We start from the raw sequence: 21,086 nt of genomic DNA on the forward strand, positions 1-21,086 counted from the left end.
TGTCAATCGTTTCCAGATAATAAAACAAAAATAATGCTCAAATTTTATTTATTTCTTTCCATATACAGACCCATCTGATTTCAACTTTAAAAATATCCAATAAATTTGGTGTAAAAACTATTGTGGTATCACGAGACGAATAAAAAAGAATAAATGCTAGCGCGTTTGATGAGACGTGAGCAATCAATCAATTATAAACTACTATAAATATATGAATCAATAAGTAGACAAAAGCGTGTTCTGAAGCACAAAATAAAACGTCACACATGTAAACACTATCTGTACATCTCGTTTATCGTCCGACACGGCCCACTCGCGAGCGGCTGCGGCTCCCGATGTGAACGAACCATCTCCCAAGTGGTAACTATTATGCTGTAGACGTTCTCCTGTGCAGCGCGAGGGCGGCCCGCCTAGGGCAGCGTGTACTTCACGTAGGGCACTTCCACGTCATCGCCGTCCGCGTTGTTGCAGCACAGCTCGAACACCAGCGCCTTCACGTGCGGCTCCAGCTTCTTCTTCGACACCTTCGTCACCACCTCCGACATGGGCAGGTTCAGCCGCTCCTGGCACTTGGCGGCCGGCATGAAGAACGAGTACAGCATGCACACTCCTTGCGACAACATCGTAATCTCCAGCTTGTGCTCGTTCTTGAAGTAATCTAGGAACTGTTGGAGAGTGATCTCGCCCTTCACTTCGAAGCGGTCCCAGAGGGTCCATTTCTTCTCGTAATACGAATTTGTTGGAGCAGCTATGGGTTCTGAGAATCCGAAGAAGGGAAGAGCTAGATTGACGAATCCGTTTTTGAATACGTCGAGAGTGTTGAAGCCTTGGGCGAGTTTGTAGAGCTCGAGGCAGACGAGGCCGGCGACGACGGAGGTGGTGGTGGCGATGGCCGGGATGATCTTGCCGGCGATGAGTTTGGAGCGATGTCGGTCAGCGGGCGGGATCTTGTAGTTAGCTGCGCGGAGGTTGGAGGCGGCTACGATGAAGTCCATGTGGAAGTTAGTGTCATCGTCCTTCTCGAACTCGAGGGGCGTGATCTTGAGGCTGCCGAGCTTGGCGGGCGAGGGCAGTTCCGCGATGATGTTCTTCACTCGGTCGTGGTCCATGTCGTCGTTGTTCTGCTGCAGCTGAGCGTCTGTCACTGCGATCTTGACACCGGATTTAGGGCTGAAATCTGGCACCTGGAAAAGTTACATAAATGAATTAATAAATTGATCATTTTGACTTAACTCAAAGCCAACTCACAAAAATGTCTAAAATGGCAGTCAATTTCTGTATTTTTGCTTACTACAAGAAAAATGAATTCTCACCTGAATACTAGCAGCGACCTTTGCAATTCTCTCTCTATCAACGCAAGGCGCCATACCGTACACATGAGCCCTCAAGTTAGCGGCAGCCACCACATAGTCAAGATGCAGTTCATCCGAGGGGTCGAAGGTTAGAGGCGAGGGGCAGCGCTTGGGACCGGACCAGAACGGGGCTCCGCTAGTGGTCTGCTGGTCGGGCGGGAAGTTGTACAGGAGCTGTTTGATCTGGTTGGAGTACTGAGCCTCCCAGTGCAAGCGAGCCCAGGTGATGCAGTCGTCGAAGGTCAGAGGACGCTCGTGGATCGCGTTCTGAAATGATATGAGATAGAAATGAGCATAAGCCATATTGCATAAACTTTATTTAATATGGCAAATGACGAATTATTAGGCATCACGACAGTTTTTTTATTAAGTTTTGCGTGGCTCAAATTGCACAAAATTGCTGCATTGCACATGAACCAACGAGAATCTACTGCGAATATAACTAAAATCTTCAAGCAACTTACCCTAACACTCTCAATAGCATCAAGGGGCTGGCTACCAGGCAACTTCAGAGTCCTATCCAAGAAGTAAGGATCTCTCAGATACTGAGCAGCATGCTCCGCAGCCTGACGGAACAGACCCTCGAACTCGTCACGAGCCCACTGCAGGGTGTGCTCGATGGCATTCGGGAAGTTCTTCAGGGTGCAGATTGGGATGCTCTTCTCTGGGGGATCTTGGGAGGAGCTGTACGATTCTGTCAGGAATGGGACTACAACCTGGAAGGAAATAAATATTGTTAAGCATTTACTTTTACAACTGCCAGGAAGGGGATATTTTTGCATTGCTTCTTCTTCGTGTTTGATATTCCCTCATTTGTATTTTTTGCTTTCGTCATACATTAATACTTTATGTAAAAAAAAAAAAACGTTTAAGTAACCCCAACTAACCTGTGTATTGCCCTTAGTACCAAGAGTACCGCTTTCCAGCAGCGGCTTCCTGTAATACACGCAGCGCCTGTCCATATAAATGCGAGCGTCCACATTGTCCAGTGCATTGGCCACGCCGTCCAGGGCTTCGAAGAACGCATCATCATATACAGACTCAGTCTCGGGGCACACGCGGTTCTCTTGGGCTACCACGTTAATGTCGGGGTTCATGCGCTTGATAACCTAGAAGAAGAGATAATTGAAGACCATAATATTGACTAACGTGCACGTTAGTGCTTGGATTTTGGTCATCGATGAAACTTTTGATAAATCAGTCGAAGTGAGCCAATATATCAACATATTGTTCTCCCTGAACATATTTCAGATTTTAAAACAACTTCTTATAGGAAAGTCAAACTTAAAGGAAAGCTGTGTTCAAACCGATTGCGACCGACGCGACATAAATGACAAAAATAGGACTGATTGGTAAAACATACTTTATCGCAATAAAGACAAGAAACGAGTTGCCAAATTGCCAAAAACTTACCCTAGCAGCAGTGCTGGATTTAGGCTTCTGAACATCATAAGGTCTGAAAAGGAACTGGCGGTTGAGGTTGGACTTCTCAATGAGATCCATGTCGGTGACGGTGATCTGACCGCCGCCTGCGCCCACGCCGATCATTGCGAAGTTCTTCAGCAGCTCGCAGCCGATGGCGCCAGCGCCTGTAGGTACGATACATGTTAAATGCCAACTATCTTTTTTTAATGGTCCTTCATTTTTTTGGCGAGTCGATGGCGTCGCCACGCACTCACGGAATTATCAATGGCGGCAAGTAGATCTTTTTGATGGACCATATATATTTTGAAATCTTGGAGTTGTAATTGGATTTTGAAACCAGGTTTTGAATGGGCAAAGGTGTATCACACATCACACGACATAAGAGCGATATGTATTTGAACTGTGAAGACACCCGATAAATTGATATCCTCAGTAACATAGCCCTAGCAATTCAGAAACTTATTAATAATTTTATCACTTAGGTATATATAAAAATGAATTGCTGTTCGTTAGTCTGACTAAAACTCGAGAATGACTGGACCGATTTGGCTTATTTTGGTTTTAAAATGTTTGTAGAGGTCCAGGGAAGGTTTAAAGTTTAAACGATACGAAGTTCGCAGGGTCAGCTAGTTTTCAATAAAAAACATGCTTAATCACGTGTTTTATGCCAATAATCTTGTTTTGCGGACTCTCATGGGCGGCAATGACCATTTTATTACAGTTACAACTTCGCATTAACATATTCAATGGCATTCAAAAGATAGCTGTCTATAACTTCGTTTATTTTCGAAACAATTCATTTCTAAGACATTATCTACGCTACTTGTACATCCCAAGATAACGCGTTATCAGAATAATAAATAATATGCAAATTATATATATAGCTTCTGTAAGGAAACGTTTTGTTTAATTAAGGATAAGCGTAGCTAAAAAATATTTTATTGGACATAAAAATAAAAGCTTGAGATGAAGTCTTAACACGACGTATCTAGAAAACAGCTCAAACATTACATAAAGTTTAATTTAATCAAGAAAACGGATGACATAATAGAAGGAGTAAATTAGTTTCTGGAATCGATTGGCACGACCTCGATAGCTCGGAAGCTTTAATCAATAAAACAGGTATTAAGTCCATGCCTACGCTTTACAATACTATATTACTACATACTCGTATACCAGCGAGCAATTACTCGGATAACGATCTTTACATGACACGTGTGCTATGTTCTGTGAGCTTTTACTATTGTTTTATTAATGTTAATGACGAGTTGTTTTCCCGAGGTTTCGGATAAAATATAGATTAGGACAAAATGTGGAATTCGATTCGAAGCCTTTAGGGTACAAATAAACAAGAAATAAGCATGTTTATTATGTTTGTGCATACGTACCTACAGCGTAAAAAAACTCGTTGCATATTATACCTACTACAGCTGTGTGAATTACGTTACCTAAGTAAGCAAGTTGTTAAAGTCACAAAAACAGACAGATGTTACGAAAAAATTGGACTTGAAACACCAACATTTCGAGTTCTTTTTGATACATTTTCGTTTCTGCAGTGTTCCTTACTACACATTTGCAGTCTATAATCAACGAAGTTTTTTTTAATAAAGCAGGAAATACACGCATCGCTACAAGATAATGAGTCAGGCACACAGTAACCAAGTTAGAAAAATACCTTAGTCATTTAAGTGAACAAAGAGTTACAAGTAGTAGTTTCCTGTATTTATGGAAAATGCTTTTGTAATTAAATATGATAAATATACATACAATAGCAACAGTGTCAAGGTTATTTATGGTAAGCTTTAACTTCCCAAAGAGATGCAGCTGAAAGTTTGCGTCTAATTATTTTATTTACCCGATAAACGTTATAGAACGATCAACTGTTAGTATGTTTGTCAAGGGCGCCCTAACTACCGATATCAGGAAAAACAGCAACTAATGGTACCCTCAAGGTACCTTTGTGAAGTTCCTCATGTTTAAACATGTTGTTTTGATAAGAAACGATAGCAAAACAGACAGATAGATAGTGACAGTAAAACGGTCTAGCATTTAAGAGGTTAACGACCTTTTGGCGTAAGATAACAATTCGAAAAACAATGGAAATAAGTTTTAATTTGTAATGGTAGATTCCTATTGTCTACTACACTATGTGTTCACTTGACACTTATCAACACTGGTATATTTTTATAAAGTAGGGGGTAGCACCAAAAATTTTGAAATTGTTCCCATTGGCCACTGGCACCACTCGATTGGAATTACCCATTCCTGAAACCTAAAGATAGACAGTACTCACCAACAATGAAATACTTAAGGTCACCAAGCTTCTTCTGGAAGTGTTTGCCGAACACAGCCACCTGGCCATCATATCTTGACCCAACAGGCTTGCAGTTCTCTTCATTGAGAAGAGAAGTGTCCTTGGGTAAGCATTCAACGGCGTCCAGGTAGAGCCACTGCATGATGGGGTGGAACTTGCCAGAGCAGGCCTTCATTACTTCTTGGGCTACGACACCACCGATAGCAGCGTTCATGGGGTTCAGGTCACCCGCAGCCACCTAGGAGATGAAGATAGTAATTATTTCAATTGAACTTTTGCATTTACATAATAAGTAAGATAGATCCAAACTTATGTACACAAAGAGCTATGTAGTATACAAACCTTGCAGAAGGTATTAAGCAGCTCTGAGTTGAGTTCCATATCTCCGTTCTTGAAGACATCAATGTTCTCAACGTAGTCCATGAACTTGGACACGTCTGTATCACTCCATGGCTTTGGCAGACGACCTTCAGCCTCCTCAAACTTGTACAAGGCAGCAAACGCAACGTGCAGCTGTTGAGGGTAGTCGAACTTGCCGAAATCGGCAATCAGGAACTCAGGGTTGGCAAAAGATTCCTTCAGAGGCTTGAAGTGGATTTTCTTGGGCATTTTCACTTGTGTGACGATACCACCTCGGACATATTTGGAGCAGTTGGTTGTGTCACCAATGCTGAAGGTGTAGGGGCCAAGTACTTTAATCTTACGAGGCTCACAGCCGTTCAGTTCAGTCATGCCTTGGACCTGTGAAAGTAAAGAACTATAGACACTACATCTGGATTTTTAAATAAGAATGTCCATTATTGCTTCCTAGGTCATTGATCTGCTAATGTTGTGTTAATCTAAGAAAACTGAATCATCAAAGCAAGTGTCATGGTCATAACATTGAGGTCATTCAACTCAGATTCAAAATAATTTCACAAAAAAAAATATTTGTCTCAGTATTGCCTTCCCATTTAATATCTGATTAAAGATTTTTTTATAGTTTCAAATACAACAGTATGCCTGTACTGCTAGAATAATAAAAGAAGTATGGCACTATAAACTCTTTTGTTCCATTGCCTTTACTTGCAGAAGTTTTAATTACTTTGCATGCAGTCTATGTTAGCCTTGTCCATGGAATTTCAAGAACAACTGCATTATTGCAGTATGTATGCAGATGCAACATGAAACTTTATCTTTGTTATATTATAACCATAGTAACTTATGATACCATGATATTCACTATTATAGTAATGATTTCCTGGGGCTAAGAAAATGCTCAGATTGAAAAAGATCATTTAACTGAGTAATAGTTTTAAAAATACAGGCTGTTTAATGTCTTTTTATAAATGAGACTGATGTGTTCATAATCCAACTGGAAAACTGAATGAAAATGTGTTCATCAACATTTATAAACCTGACAGCATAATGTTGACAATATAAACACAAGTTGCTGGCAGAAATTCAAAATATTTGCTCTTAATTATTATTATAGGTCATAGATAAGTGATAGCCACCATGGTGATAACATCATAACACTGACACTGAAATATTCTCAGCTTATAAATACATACAAACTATGATGATGACTAAGTTCATTAAGAATTTTCAACAAGTGACAAATTCTTCCATCTTAGAGCCTAATTAAAATTAATGGCCAGATAAAACCATACTCTAATAATTACTGCACAAAATTGTGTAATTAAATAATACAAACCTCACTAAAAGTGACATAGTCACCATCTTCTAAGCCATGACGGGTGTCATCCAGACAGGTGACCACTGCTTCATACTCATGTGTGATGTCAGCGATCATGGCTGACACCGGGTTCTCCCCGGTCACATCAACCACTGTGAACTCAGGTCCAAAGTCACAGAACACCCTGGAGAACAGGCCTCGAGTGTCTGCTATAATAAGAGCTATGTCGTTGGCGTGAGTAATGGCTGCTACACGCTCCTGCTCCACCCACGAAGCACCAGTGAGCACCACCACGCGGAACTTGCGCAGGAACTCTTCAGTGAGGGGGCCCGTGTAAGCAGTAGTAGGCACATAATGGTTCAGCTCTGCCAGCTGTTCGCATGACGCCAGAGCCCTGTTCTGACCGATTGACTTTTCGGACAGATAGAATTGCGACGACAAATCAGCAATGGTGCATATCCGCTCGTCATGAAGAGTTACCGACTTCACTCCGCCGAGGATCACGTTTTTCGCTACCTCCAATCCGAGACCCCCGAGTCCCGAAATAAGCACATCCGAGCTGGCCATCCGCCGCATGGCATCGTGACCCAGCACATATAGCTGCCGCGAGTACAAACTCTCGTCAATCTCATCTTCCACGCGCGTCCCATTGTTCGCCATTGCCGAGTTGTTGGAACGTGATTCTCCTGTATTTAGTTTCCGCTTTTTCGCCGGGGGGTCAACGGAATTATCGGCGACTTCAGCACTAGACATCGGGCACGAACGCGCACAATTTTGCCAGAATTTTGGTTTGCTTTTTAAATTCAGAAGAAATAATCTTCAAATAATAGAAAGCGACATTCGCGCTTCGTCAAGGCCCGCTTACTCACTGTCTTGAAGTTAGTTGCGAAATACGTGGAAAATGACCTGCGGAAATGATATTTTGTTTGGTTATTTTTCTGATAGTTCGATAAAAATAGAGATTCTAATGAACTTAATTCGTCACTGATAATTTATCTTTCAAGTTTACTAATTTAGAACCGGACTATCTCTGAGCGGCAAGTTATAATATGGAACTTAAAAGTTCTCTTTGCGATTGCAAATTTGTATTTTTTCAGATGTAGCAACTTTGATCTGCGATTCAAATCTGAAACTTTTTAAAAATCTATTTCTAGAAACTACTATTCTGCTCTTTCTTTTTTAGTTTTGCATCTTCTTTTCTATCTTTAACCATGGTCTAACCACAATATGATTTCAAGAGATACAAAACAAGACAATTTAAACATTTTTGTTCACCAGATAAAGGAAAACCCAACATAGACATAAATGTGAAAAATATAAGCTATGTCGTAATTAATCGATAATAAAAAGCGTTGTATGCCGAGGCCAAGCTGGAAAGATATTTGAATACTTAAATGACACATATAACTAAATAACATTCATAAGCTTCATATTTTATAAAAAGCATAAAATCAAGCAACGACGCGACGACGTATCCGAAACGCTTTTTGGTTTATTTTTCACATTATTTAGCACTTGCAACACAAAAGCTGTCAAGTGTCAATCAATCTGACAAGCACCTAACTTCAGAGCAAACATTCCATTTTGTTTCAATCCGTGGATTTTATTTCAAGTTCACGACACGGTGTAATTCTGACTCGACGCACGAATATATTGTTGTCGTACCGATCGCGAGTGAAAGGAGTTCGAGCAGCATGACTACTGTGTGAAACTGTTGATATTGAAAAGATTGTGAAGTCCTTGTATTCTTTTATTTTGATACGTGTGTTTATAAGTTGTGAAAAATGGTTCAGGAGTTTGTGGCTCCAACGAGGGTACATAAGTATCCCTTCGAGATGGTGATGGCCGTGAGTATTTATCACTTATTTAGTAACTATATGATAATTGTATGAATAATAATTGCAATAGTTGGTAGCTGGAAGGTCAGGCTGCACATAAATTATGAACTTTCCTTCAATGGTTCACAATAGTGTTTGGTCAGCAAGGTTTGTCAATCGAGTGATTGCTGAGTTTTGCAATGTTCACCTCCAAAATGTTTGCTTACACTTAAGACTGACTTTATTTTATGAATTGGTATAACTTGACTGAATGTAGGTAACTGAATAAATACGATAATGATCATATTATTATGCTTTGTTTGTTGACTTGTTTTCCAACTAGAATTTTGAAATTGTTTTCCAGTACCGTTTGCAAATCCTTTTAAAATGAGATTATGTGTTTTACTCTGAAACAAATTAGGATACAAGTACTGTTAAATAATTATTCTTCAAATAAATTACAAACCACAGAAGTCAAGGCAAATCCTTGTGTTATAAGGAAAAATCTGTTCAGTTACCAATAATAAATATTATTGGTATCCAACCTCTGCTTAATATTATAATTATCATTAAATATGCATTAGTTTCAAGTTCATCATGTAGGTACACTGCTTACAAAACAACTCTTGGAAGAAATACTAATTTTTATTTTATTTTTACTAGAAGAATGAGATTTTATTTATGCCATAATTACTCTATGGTCTACTTATTTACTCTGCTGTGACATTATTTAACTCATACTTACCCAAGTAAAATGAGGCCTACTACTGGGCCATTAAATCTTTGTTTTTAAGAGAAATTACTAAAATTCAGGTTTAAATGTGTTTTCACAAACTTCTTTTTGTTTTAATCTTGACTATTGATTTTAAAATATTCCTAAGATTATAAGTTGTAATAATACTGCTGTAAATAAGTTTATCAGCAACAGTTTTTGTATCATTGAACTACCTACTTCCTAGGTAGGTATCTTGTGTTTATATTTTCTTTGACTACTGTCCTGATTATTATTTCAAACAGATTGTTAAAGGCATACAAATAACACTTCTATTCTAAGATTTCTAGATTAGATATTAATTCCAAAATATAAAATCTAATCTCATTCTTTAATCTAATATGATCATATCGCTGTAAATGTGAATACACTCAGCATGCATTTAAATCAGGTTCGATAAACTAGCTACATAGTAATAAGAGAAGCTTAGAAACAGGGAGATCACAAAGATAATTTATTAACAACAGAATTCTATGCTAATAAACCTACTTAATTCAACATACATTCATTATTACTCCACTGGTCATTTTTGCCAGTAAAAAAGTATTACATTATTGCTTTGATATTTCGAGAAAACGTAAAAAAGTTAATAGCATGTTGTCTATGCACATCACATCTGTTATCTGAGAATCTGTAGTCAATTGCCGAAATTCCTTAGGATGACATTCATATTCTGAATATTAAACAAATAGTGTGATCTCGCTATCCACTAGTTTTGGTTGCGGTACCATCCCGAGGGTAATACTTCCCACTCCAAAATATAAATATCCTAATCTGATGTACCTAGGAGTTTGACAAGTGCAATCAAAGTCCCTTCAGCCACTTAAGCAGAATCAGAATTTCCTGATATAGACATCCTACTCCCACACAAAAATCTGCATAGAAATATTAATATGGATATTCCATCATCTCCTTAAAAGTACATTCTTCTTTCAGTACTACAAAATAAAGTAGTTCCAGACGTAGGACCTCTATACAACAATACTAAAGATCGTTTAACCGTGAACAGTAACATTACCAGCCTGCATGGTGGCCGCCGCCATTATCCGCGCTCTTTTCACTCTGCATGCCCAGAATGCTAAACGCAAAGAAAAACACCGTTACTCACTGTCACACGATACGTTAGCGTTATCAATACACGTGAGGTTTTATCATAATATTATGAAGTTCATTTGTTTGGCTGATAAGGGCTTTTAGTGGGACAGGTGTTTTTTTACCTTGGTGTTCCCACATGTGTATTATATGACGTTCGTAATGATTAGTTCATTCTGTGGTGGTGTGTTAACCATAGGGCAAGGTCATCTGGATGATATTTTACACCTAACCAGTCGATATTTACATAGAAAAGAGAACCTATGTGTGAAAAAAAACTCCAAAGTCGTGTCTGCAATGCGCAATAAACAATTAGCCAATAGCTTCAAATTGTTATTTGCATCCAAAATATTGCATTAATTTCACGCTATAACCAATCCGTAATGATGTTACCAATTATTGTATTGTGTAAACATAATTGTTTGCACTTTCGAAATGCGGTTTCAATTGGGGAATATACTAATTTATTTAGTAATTATCGGATGGATACCTGTATCATTAATCATCAACTTTGCTTATTTTCATCCCATTTTTTGTCGATATTTAAAAAAAATCGATTTCGGCGTCCTTTCCAAACGGTGTCAGACTACACGAATGATATAACCTTCAGTAGATATTTATCTTTATCGCCCTCTAATCTGTGTTTACGAGTCCTTAATTACCACTCAACGATAGCGGTGGATAGCAGTTCCGAAGCGATCGATATTTGGTAGGTCCTTATGTTTCGACACTTCATCAAGTGCCTATATAAAATGGCTTCTTAGACTAGAAAGGTTTGAAGTTATTCGGTCTTACTACAAAAACTTTAAACACTGTTTTACACTTGTCTAAAAAACATGTAGCTCCAAAATGAACCTTATGTCATCGTCATAATTTGACATTTTTTTAGACAAGTCTTAAACTGACGTTAAAAAGTTTTTGTGGTAAGACGGTTAGTCATTAAAAAACGATCGAAGACGGTATAATAAATGTTTGGGTTCTTTCTGTTAACCAAGCAGCTGATGTCTCGTGATCTGGTCCACAAAGACGGTAAACAGTGCAGAATGAATATAAACTTTATTACCCATAACACGAAGAATTTGCGGATACAGTTAAGTAATCAAAATAATTAGGCCTACGTCCGTTTTCATTGTTAGCGCAATTTTGGTTACTATGCCAAAGAGGGCGAGCCCAGAAATGTTCTGCGTTCACCAGTTTTGAAAAAAATCGTGATACCTATAAAATACAAAAGTAAGCAAATATTTCTTAATTACAAACAAACACCACTAATCCGATTACGAGGCTAAAATTTCTCGTAAGCTGGTCTTAAAATGGCGCACAAAGCTGTTTGGATACAACTCGTAACAATGCTAAATGATTTCACACTGTTATTCAGAAGCTAAACGCAGACACGTGTGGATCCTCGTGATCTTGTATCGTATGCGATAAATTTAGCGCCGTGGAATATTTCTTCTCAGAACCGTTTAGTTTTATAGAAGAAACGGTTCCCGGATTTATCGCGTCCTGAATGACATGGGTTGCAATTTTAGAAAAATGTTGTTTACCCGAAATTGAACAGTTGGCTATCTTGTTTTCTACTTCGCGAGATCGAATTATATAGGCTAGTTTAGCCTATCTCGATAAATGGACTTACACAGTCAACACTGAAAGCATTATTCAAATCCTGAAGTAATATATAAAAAAACTCCAAACGCTTCAGGTACTCAATAATCTTTGCGTCAGTAGGACAAACGGACAGAAAAAAAGTTCTCTAAAAAACGTTTCTTGTGATGCTCAGGTCAAACAGGGAATTACCTTTACCTAAGCTAAGACAGAGTTCTCGCAATAGTGACTTTACACTTCGCGATTTGAACAAGGATATCGGATAACTTTCCTGCATTTGGTACAATTTGCATGCGCTGCAACAATTGGGGCTTGAGACACTAAACTTTTGTACGATGTTTTTCGTAAATTAATTTATTCGTTCAACCAGCCGTCCTGCAGTTTTACTCGCACCCCGAAGGAACTGCATCCAGAACAGATAAAGTACAGGCTACAGCGTATGACATTTCTAAATAAGAGAGCTTTTCGATGGTAAAAGTGTCGGCAAAATCAGTACCTTCGATGGATCCAGAGATTATCACCTACCCTACACGTTACAAATTCTCAGGTCACGTCATGCTCAGGCAAGTCAAAATCAAGATTTTGACTTTAGGACGTAGAGACTCCAAAATCAACAAATTATTGTATAGGTTTTACGCTTTTGTAATGTTGTCTAGTGATATCTTTCTATCTTCCTTTGTTGCACAAAGACTAGTATAACTGCTTAACTTCTTAGTATACAACTATGTAATTCTAATAAATATTAATTTCTCACCTACTTGATAAACAGAATCATAATTTAATCGTAATTCCTGAACTGTGATCTTCGGAAACAGATTATTATTTATTTATTAGTGATACAGGATTGGTCACGTTTTTGCTGTGAATGAGTAATATTGCAAGTTTGATTTTATCAGTAGCAAGCACGTTTAATGCGATTCCATGTATCTAATTGATTGCAGTTACATCAGTACTATGTTCAATTTTGGCGTAACCTTGTTCATTCCTTGTAATGGTTTCATAAATCCTCCGTAAATATTCATCGGCCTACGGTTCATTGTACGTGTATTTTATTACAATTAATGAAAACTCCTGGTCGGTAGTAACGGAGGTCAATTTACATCTATGCTTATTAGGAATCATTTGCTTTCAAGGGGTGGCATCATTATATTAACAAACAACAGTTTCTAACACAATGCACTAAAGTCTAATTTCAATCGGACCTTCGAAATTAGTGGGTTTCTCTTGCCATGACCGATTGCTCGAGTTCATTTTATAATCAAGTACGTTGTAATGGATTCTTGGCTCTATTTCCTTAGCACGAAGGTGTGGTTTAGACTGACAGTTGGCTAGTCACGCTACGGTCGATGATCTGAATGGTTTGTCTAGCTGAGGTTTTCGGACGTAGAAATCGTGATTCATTCTTTTATTCTGGGTTGTAGGCTTGAAAGGAACTTGCTATTGTAAAAATTATCCAGTGTCTGTCTTAGCTTGTTAGCTTTTACTGTTGTTTTATTGTCACTGAAAGTTGATCTACTTTTCTTCATAGACGAAGCGTCTCTTTTCCTTCAATTGTTTACTAAGATCCATAGCCTATAAAATAGTTTGTTCATAAATGTTACGAAGGGTCGATATTTCTTATCCAAATAATTTGCTTATTTTTTAGGCCTATATAACATGTAACATGCATATTGTTTCAAGTGCGTCAATGACATTCAAATGAAGGTGAAGTTTCGAGTCATTGTTCTACTACGACATTTCACAATTATCTGACACGTTCTGATTATCTTTGGGGAAGAATACGTCTAGATTTCAAAACTATTGTTCTCATATCAGTAACTTGTCGTACCGTTTTATTGTTGTAGTAAAGTTGTATTTAGATGCACTGTCATCTGCTTCCATATAACGTTTTTGATCCTGATTTATTTCCTTGATTCCTTTCTGCATTTATTGGATTGAAGTCTGTTCTTCTATAGAATACTTGCAATCTTCTTAACCAGATGGCCCATTAGAGTAATGTTGAGACTCAGCTCATACCAGCACAGTCCCTTTGACATTTCAATCCTATTCAATTCAAAGGATCTATTCATAGTCCAATCTTCGACATTCATTCCCATGTTATTCATTCTTAGCACGCTACTGCCATTATATCCTCGTATGCATAGCCCTGCGTAGTATTAGCTATCTTGACAGTGGGATTTAGGACGTGACCATTCATAAATCTGTTTGTGACATTATCAGTTGTGTCCGCAGGACGTTGGTAAATACCCATTAGGATAATGCATTTACTAAACAAGTGCAATGCTGTTTACTGCTGCTACTAATGCTGGTTACTTGTTATTTCCTTCTAAATTGTATCGTTTGCAAGCTTTATAAGGCCCCAACTGCACGTAGGGTATCAGTGGGCAAAATATTTTGCATACAAAAGAACAGTTAGAGTGAACTTAGTAAGCATTCTGGTAGTGAACGGTGCATTGAATGAATACCACAATATGGCCTTTTAAAAATATAAAATGATGAAAATCATCGAAGAAACAAACTCTATGGAGCTATATAAAGACCAGTTTAATAATACAGGCGTATGAACTCATTTACATAACGAATAATAAGAGGCGTTTAATTCACGAAATGTTATTATTAGCAAGATTAAACTCAGTTGTCCTCAAAACGTTATTGTGCTCGTAATACGTTATCCTAAATATCGGACAATGACATTCAAGTTGTAAGTTTTTATTCCACGTTAAGTAGTTATTTAATAATAACAATGGCTGAGAATACTGTTGTAATTACATATTCCTAGATATCAGAACTTTTCTTAATTACACTTTTTTCTCTTATTACATTTTATGTTTTATTTGTCCTTACTTTTCATTGCTCCCTTGTGCTGAAACTTATAATCATCTATCAGATTGTATTGAGGCAAATATTTTAGTGCTCCACGGTTTTGGGCGTGCCATTTCTAAATACATAGTTCATTCAGCTATTTTGTACCTTAGACCTCATGTCCACATGTAACACTATTACTGAAATATATTGTTATTTAGAACTTATCTGAATACTAGCTGTCTAATTGGTGCAACATGAATCATCTTTAATTAGTAGCCAGTTTGTTATTACATGTTAGTGAGATGTGCACGTCTGCCGACACGTGCAGTGTGGTAAATTACAAATTACTCACATGTTTTGCGTGTGCAACTTGGAAATGTACGAATACTCTTGATTAGCGGTTTTTCGCTGTATGCACTTTGTCCTGAGGGACATAATTTATATCCCTAAGAATCCTCGTGAGGACTGCTGGCAAGACAAAAGACGACTGCTTAAATGTCAGGGTTGTAGCAACAGTGGTTTAGGCTTTACGTGGAGAAGTCAGTATAAGTAATATAATATGTTTCTACCGTATAGACGAGAGGCTTTGCACGAGGATCCTAGACTCGACTCAGCAACTGCTAATATGTCCATGGTATAGTTTTCTGCGGTTGCAGGTGTTTTTATTATATATTTCCTGGTATTATTTTGTTTTGCTCGTGATATCGTTACTATGTGGTCAACTTGTTTATGTTGTGGAGCTGCTGTAAAAACCCAGATCGGTTTAGTGCGACCGTATCTAACTCTAATTTTGACGAGACTCATGTAATAATATTATGTTGTCTCCTCCATGCATATTGTTACTATTATATCGAATGCCTTTCTAATTTAAACATTTTAAATCTGCATTCATTAATTTCATATCATTCTTAATTTTCATGTCATAAAATCTAAGCAGATGCGGACTTCTGTTGTCCCTAAGCTCTAAGCCAGTGTGTATTTAGTGCCCCACTTAGCTGACGTTGTGGAGTAAGCATATTTAAGTGCTCCTAAGAGCCATCTGCGCCACTGTCCAGCAAAGTGGCAGAGGTCATCATTAAGATGGCCAATGACCTATCAACTAGTTTTATACTACAGGAAGATAACGTGTTGGGGCAAATTGAATGAAAACATTCAACGTTTACCCGGAACCGAAAAAGGTTCTTTAGAGAGCAGTCATCGCTTTCCATTTTCTCAATGAAACACCTTGAAGATATGAATAAAATTTAAAATAAAATTCACGAATACATTTTGAACCAATCTTCCGAAGATGCTCGGGAAATTTCCAATATCCCCAACAGTTTCAATCTCATCATACTTCTCCCTACATATTAGGGGTTAAAGTATGAAATTGCCGTTTTATTCTAGTAGGTTTTTGAATTGCCATAGAGTCTTCATGGTTTGAGGTTTTCGAATGGAACTTTTTTCACGTGGTTTCTGTGATGTTCTTCTTTTAAAAAATGTGAAACATTTGATTATCGATGTTCAATTGTTTTTGTTATTCAACTTAAACAAGAAAGATGGATACTGCGAAAATTTGAGTAATTTTTGAATATGAGTTCCGACGCGGAAGTAAACGGCAGAAACAGCCCGCAATATCAATGCTGCATTTGAAGAGGTGTCTGCTAAAGAACGCGCCGTGCGATTTTGGATTAAACGCTTTCGTGGTGGAAACTTCGACTTGAAGAACGAGCCATGAGAAAGACCGCCTGACAGGTGATTAACGAGAAATTAAGAGAGACGGTGAACGCCGATCCTAGTCAAACTACCCAGATACCCAGCCGAACACCGAATAATGTTGAAAAAATTAGCAGTAAAACAGCCACGACTCATGAATCGACCTTCACCGCTATTGCTCCATGACAACGCGAGGCCTCATACAGCAAAATAAACCGTTTTAACTCTTCAGGAACTGCAGTTGGAAACTATTCGTCTTCCTCCATATTCGCCAGACCTTGCTCTAACGGACGACCATTTTTTTTTGTGATTTGGACAATTATCTACGTCACAAGAAGTTTCTTCCCAGGAGGCAGAACAAAATTCTTTCACACTGTTTGTGCAGTCTAGATCCTCAGAGTTCTATCGTAAAGGCATAAATGACCTTCTTATTAGATGACCGCAATGTATAGATAATAATGGCAACTATTTTGATTAAATAAGTTTGTTAAAAATTAAAAAAAAACACAATTTAGGTTTTCAGTACAAATCGGCAATTTCATACTTTAACCCCTATTATTTTCAAAACGGTAAACAACTAGATAGAAAACAGTTTAGTTCTAAGTTTATAGACTAGCATACAAAAATAAAAGTCCTTGTTGACACAGAGAGTAGACGAGAGGTTGTCATCACACAGCTGATAACAAGGACAGCCGTCAGCATGCGGAAGAGATGGCCGATGACCTTATTCCAGAAATGCGTGTTTGTTTAGTTGTGTTTGCTGCCGTTTTTACTACATTATAACATTCCACTGTCATTGATAAAGTTGGAGAAGTACTATCAACCGCTATTCACATTTAAACTCTCTCCAATACAAAACTTTGGAGAATGGTCTCACAGTTTTCAATAGCCGCTCATCTTTACTTCGTAAAATTGAAAGCAGAAGTTTTTGAGGAAAATTTTCTGGTTAAAAATAATCCCCTTGGTATAATTAAACGCCAATGTTATCAAATAACAATGCCTGCCGATGAAATAATGTACCTAAACAATTTCATTCAGTTTACACGTGTTTTAATTACATTTTAACGCGTTCCTTTATGTTTATTTCCATTATAATGGCTTTCACAGCGGTATTCACTAAAGTGGGAAGGTATTTCAATGTTATCGTTAGTTTTAAAGTATTTCGTAATTTTGCTGTTGGAATGCTTTTCCGCGTGAATAGGATTCTTCTTATAGAGCAAACTTTTTTCATCTTTAAATTCTAGTGAGCTATTTCTTATCTCTAATAAGATCTGCTTTTTAATACACTTCTTTGTTGTGTAGCGTGACATTTATTAAATACGCGATAACCTCGAAAATTGTCTCATGTTTAAATTGACTCTCGGTACGACTGCTTACATGAGATTGTTTGAAGCTGATCAAATAACCCATACGTCGTTATTAATTATTGCGGTCATTCTTCCGGATGAAAACCGGTATTGAAATAAATCTTTTCATATAAATATCCAATTCATAACAACAAAATATTTGCCGGATATCTACCTCAATAGGAAGTTGATTTCGAATTGAGCCGAGCCATCCCAAATTGTTCTGTAACTCTGTCACTATAGGAATGAAAATCAATTGAAATGTTCTTTGGTCAGTATGCAGATCACTGATTCTCTAAATTGGAGGTAATGAATATGCATGGCGTGGCATGATAGTTCTGCAGTCCTAGTGTTGATTCCACATCTGCATTAAAATATAATGCTGATTCAGCAATAATCATATTTGCAACTATGCTAAAAGCAAAGTACTTCCACTTACTATACAGACTTCTATCCGGCTGCTCATTCACATGAGTAACTACCGCATAAATCTTCAAAGAAATGTGCCTGCTAAGATGAATATATTAATTTTAATAAACATTCTAAGACCAGTAATAAACTACAAAGAGCATGAATTGAAACCTGTTTCCCAGACAACACCAAAAGACATAACCGTCTAACAAGCTGTCAAATAACTTTGCGAATATAATCCAGCGTCTGCCGTATAAATAAACAGAGCGGCGTTTGCGCAGCTCCCAAACTGTTGTTTTGGTCTTCCTCGGGAATAGCTAAATATATCTGCATTACCTTGATATTGATACTTTACACTGTGTACTTTATCATACGTAATATATTGCGTGGATTAGTAGAGTAGCCTGAAACTAATCTCAACCGGGATTATTTATTTTGTGATTCATTGTTTTCGTTGATTATTTATGAAGACCATCATCCATCATCTCGTTCTTATCTTTTATCTATTTGCCACGTGTGTTATGTTATTATAGTACATTTGATTTGTTTTCTGAATAGTGTCCCAAATAGATATTATCTTGCGGATATTGTCTTTCAGATTCAATAAACAATTCTTTGTTTTCGCGGACCGTTATTCCACTTTCAATATCATTTCCTAAGCTCAATATTCAGTTCCGTTACACGTATTATTTACAAACGCTGTACTGTTGACTTTGTTATCTTTATCAAATTTTGGACAAGTAAACACTTAAGACGTCTCCGTTATCTTATGGCGCATCAAATGGGACATCTGTTGGTGCACTAAAAACAGTATTACGAACAAAGAGATCTCTTTTTCCTCATATAGAACCACATTCACACAATATTGTACGTGTTCACTTCCTTACACCACCTACTATCTTTTTATTGCCACTCTTGTAGCTAGTTTTAGTTAGTACACCTTCCCAGTTTAATGCTTTTGAAATGGCTAGCTTTATTAGTTCTATACTGTTGCGAAGCGTCTTCGGAGACCGGCTCAGACCGGTTTTGCAAATTGCAATCTGGCTTGAACCGGTATCGTGGCTATGTGAAATGTTTATGTGGAAGCGATGACGGGATTCTGCAGGAAATGCTATGATTTTGTAACATATTATATTTGAAGGGACGAGTATTAACTAACTTAACTATTCTGTTGTTAAAAACGAAACGTTTAATTAATACAAAGAATTCTTTGTTCCCTTTGTATGCTCCGATGCTCCCATTTGTGAGGTATGCGAAGCTCTGCTCACTATTACTAGATTCTCCGTTTTGCAAGAACTAAATTGTTGGCGAAGTTTCGCTCAAAACATTCTGAGAATAACGCCATATCTGACTGGAGTTGTTGCGCAGTTATTTTCCTTCTCACTTTGCTTTACTTGACTTACTTTAAGTACTAGAGTCTCCTACTTAAAAGTTTTATTTCGACACTTGCCTTGAGCAGGTAAAAGCTAAATTGAATAAAATGTTTGTCTGTATCGAGGTGGAGTGATGTAAATAAATCACAGCTTCCACTGACAAGGTCAGATCTATAACGGGCAGTTGCTACTTTCATATTAGATTACTCTAAACTCTCACTAATAAGTCGAAAAGCTAATTAACAGTTTCCTCCGGGTGACCCAATTACAGCAATTTGAACTCGTTGCTAACTTAAAATTGAGGAAGGTTTTTCGTTATCAATATTTTATGAACATTTTCTTTGGAAAGTATTTCTGAAAGTTTTCGAAGCCTCTTACCTCTTGTTGCGAAGTAAATTAAATTTGAAGTAGCTGTACCTGTGGCTTCTTCGAAACTTTAAGTACCTTCTTATTTTTCGTTTGACCCGAATGGGATATTTTTGTACTTTTCCGACCTAATTCTTTGAGTTTTTCTGCAGGGATGACTAAATCGAGTGCTTGAATTTTATGCTATAATTTTTTCCTTTTTGTACGTAGAGCATTTTACTGAAAAGCCTATAATTATTTTCTTCCCGGGGGGAAAACAAAGTTAAATGAAAGCAGGTGCCAGGTACTCGCCGTTCCTAAAATATCCCCTGTACAATATTAATTAATAATCTGTTGACTTAAGCATGGGCACGTATTTCCTCCTATAGATATATACTCCTAATCTCTAGGGACGCCTGACCTTTTCCAAATTCTATTATTAGCACGTGGAGTTGCTATAAGTGGTCTCAGATTAACGATTAAATATCCCAATTTATTGGCTAATCTTAGTTTATCAATTTCCTCAAAGTGGAGACGAGAAATTGACTAACTGGATTTGGAATCACTCTTTCAGAAAATTGAAAACATGTTTGCGAAATTCGACTGATGATAAGATGGTTATAATCTTCTGTAAACATTGAATTACTTTGCTTTAATTTGTCGTTCAGTATTTATTATTCTTACTAAAAGCTTGAGTAATATTCCACGTTTCTGAAAGGATTTTCGTAAGGCTGAATTTCTATTCCAATTTATTGCCGAATGGGCTAATATCCAACGAGTTCTATACAGTTATCGTTACTAAGTTCAACTTTGATATAATTACAAACAATAGATACGGAACATTCGGCTATCAGGTTAGGTATGCGCCGGTTAGTATTTATCGGTGACCCTTAATTATCTCAAGATATGTAGGTCGGCTTGTGCGTAAAATTAGATAGGGAACATGTTTTCTGACATTATTGTGTGCAAATTGGTAGAAAATGCTCGAAAATCTGATTGTTTCTATGTTATGTTACTAATGATACTGATAATAACTAGATCCAAATCAGTCTCCCTTTT

General features: G+C 37.5%; 2 protein-coding genes across 3 annotated transcripts in view; one reads left to right on the forward strand and one right to left on the reverse strand.

Moving 5' to 3' along the window:
• Positions 1-31: 31 nt before the first annotated feature.
• LOC110383237 (ubiquitin-like modifier-activating enzyme 1) lies at positions 32-7,853 on the reverse strand. Its single transcript, XM_021344008.3, has 8 exons — positions 6,788-7,853; positions 5,434-5,832; positions 5,071-5,329; positions 2,766-2,941; positions 2,240-2,461; positions 1,817-2,068; positions 1,314-1,619; positions 32-1,184 (listed from the first exon to the last, which is right to left on the reverse strand). The coding sequence occupies exons 1-8, from the start codon at positions 7,520-7,522 to the stop codon at positions 411-413; spliced, it is 3,123 nt and encodes a 1,040-aa protein (XP_021199683.1). The 5' UTR covers positions 7,523-7,853; the 3' UTR covers positions 32-410.
• Positions 7,854-8,321: 468 nt separating this feature from the next.
• Positions 8,322-21,086, forward strand: part of LOC110382846 (protein real-time) — a 58,917-nt gene continuing 46,152 nt past the window's right edge. The window contains exon 1 of one of the 2 annotated variants that reach the window (XM_049838129.2): positions 8,322-8,616. In XM_049838129.2, coding sequence (XP_049694086.1) covers positions 8,554-8,616 — 63 coding nt within the window. In that variant the 5' untranslated portion in view covers positions 8,322-8,553. The remainder of the gene's footprint in view (positions 8,617-21,086) is intronic. The other variant, XM_049838128.2, reaches the window with a different exon arrangement.

Source organism: Helicoverpa armigera, chromosome 8 (assembly GCF_030705265.1).
Source record: "Helicoverpa armigera isolate CAAS_96S chromosome 8, ASM3070526v1, whole genome shotgun sequence".
NCBI lineage: Eukaryota > Metazoa > Arthropoda > Insecta > Lepidoptera > Noctuidae > Helicoverpa > Helicoverpa armigera.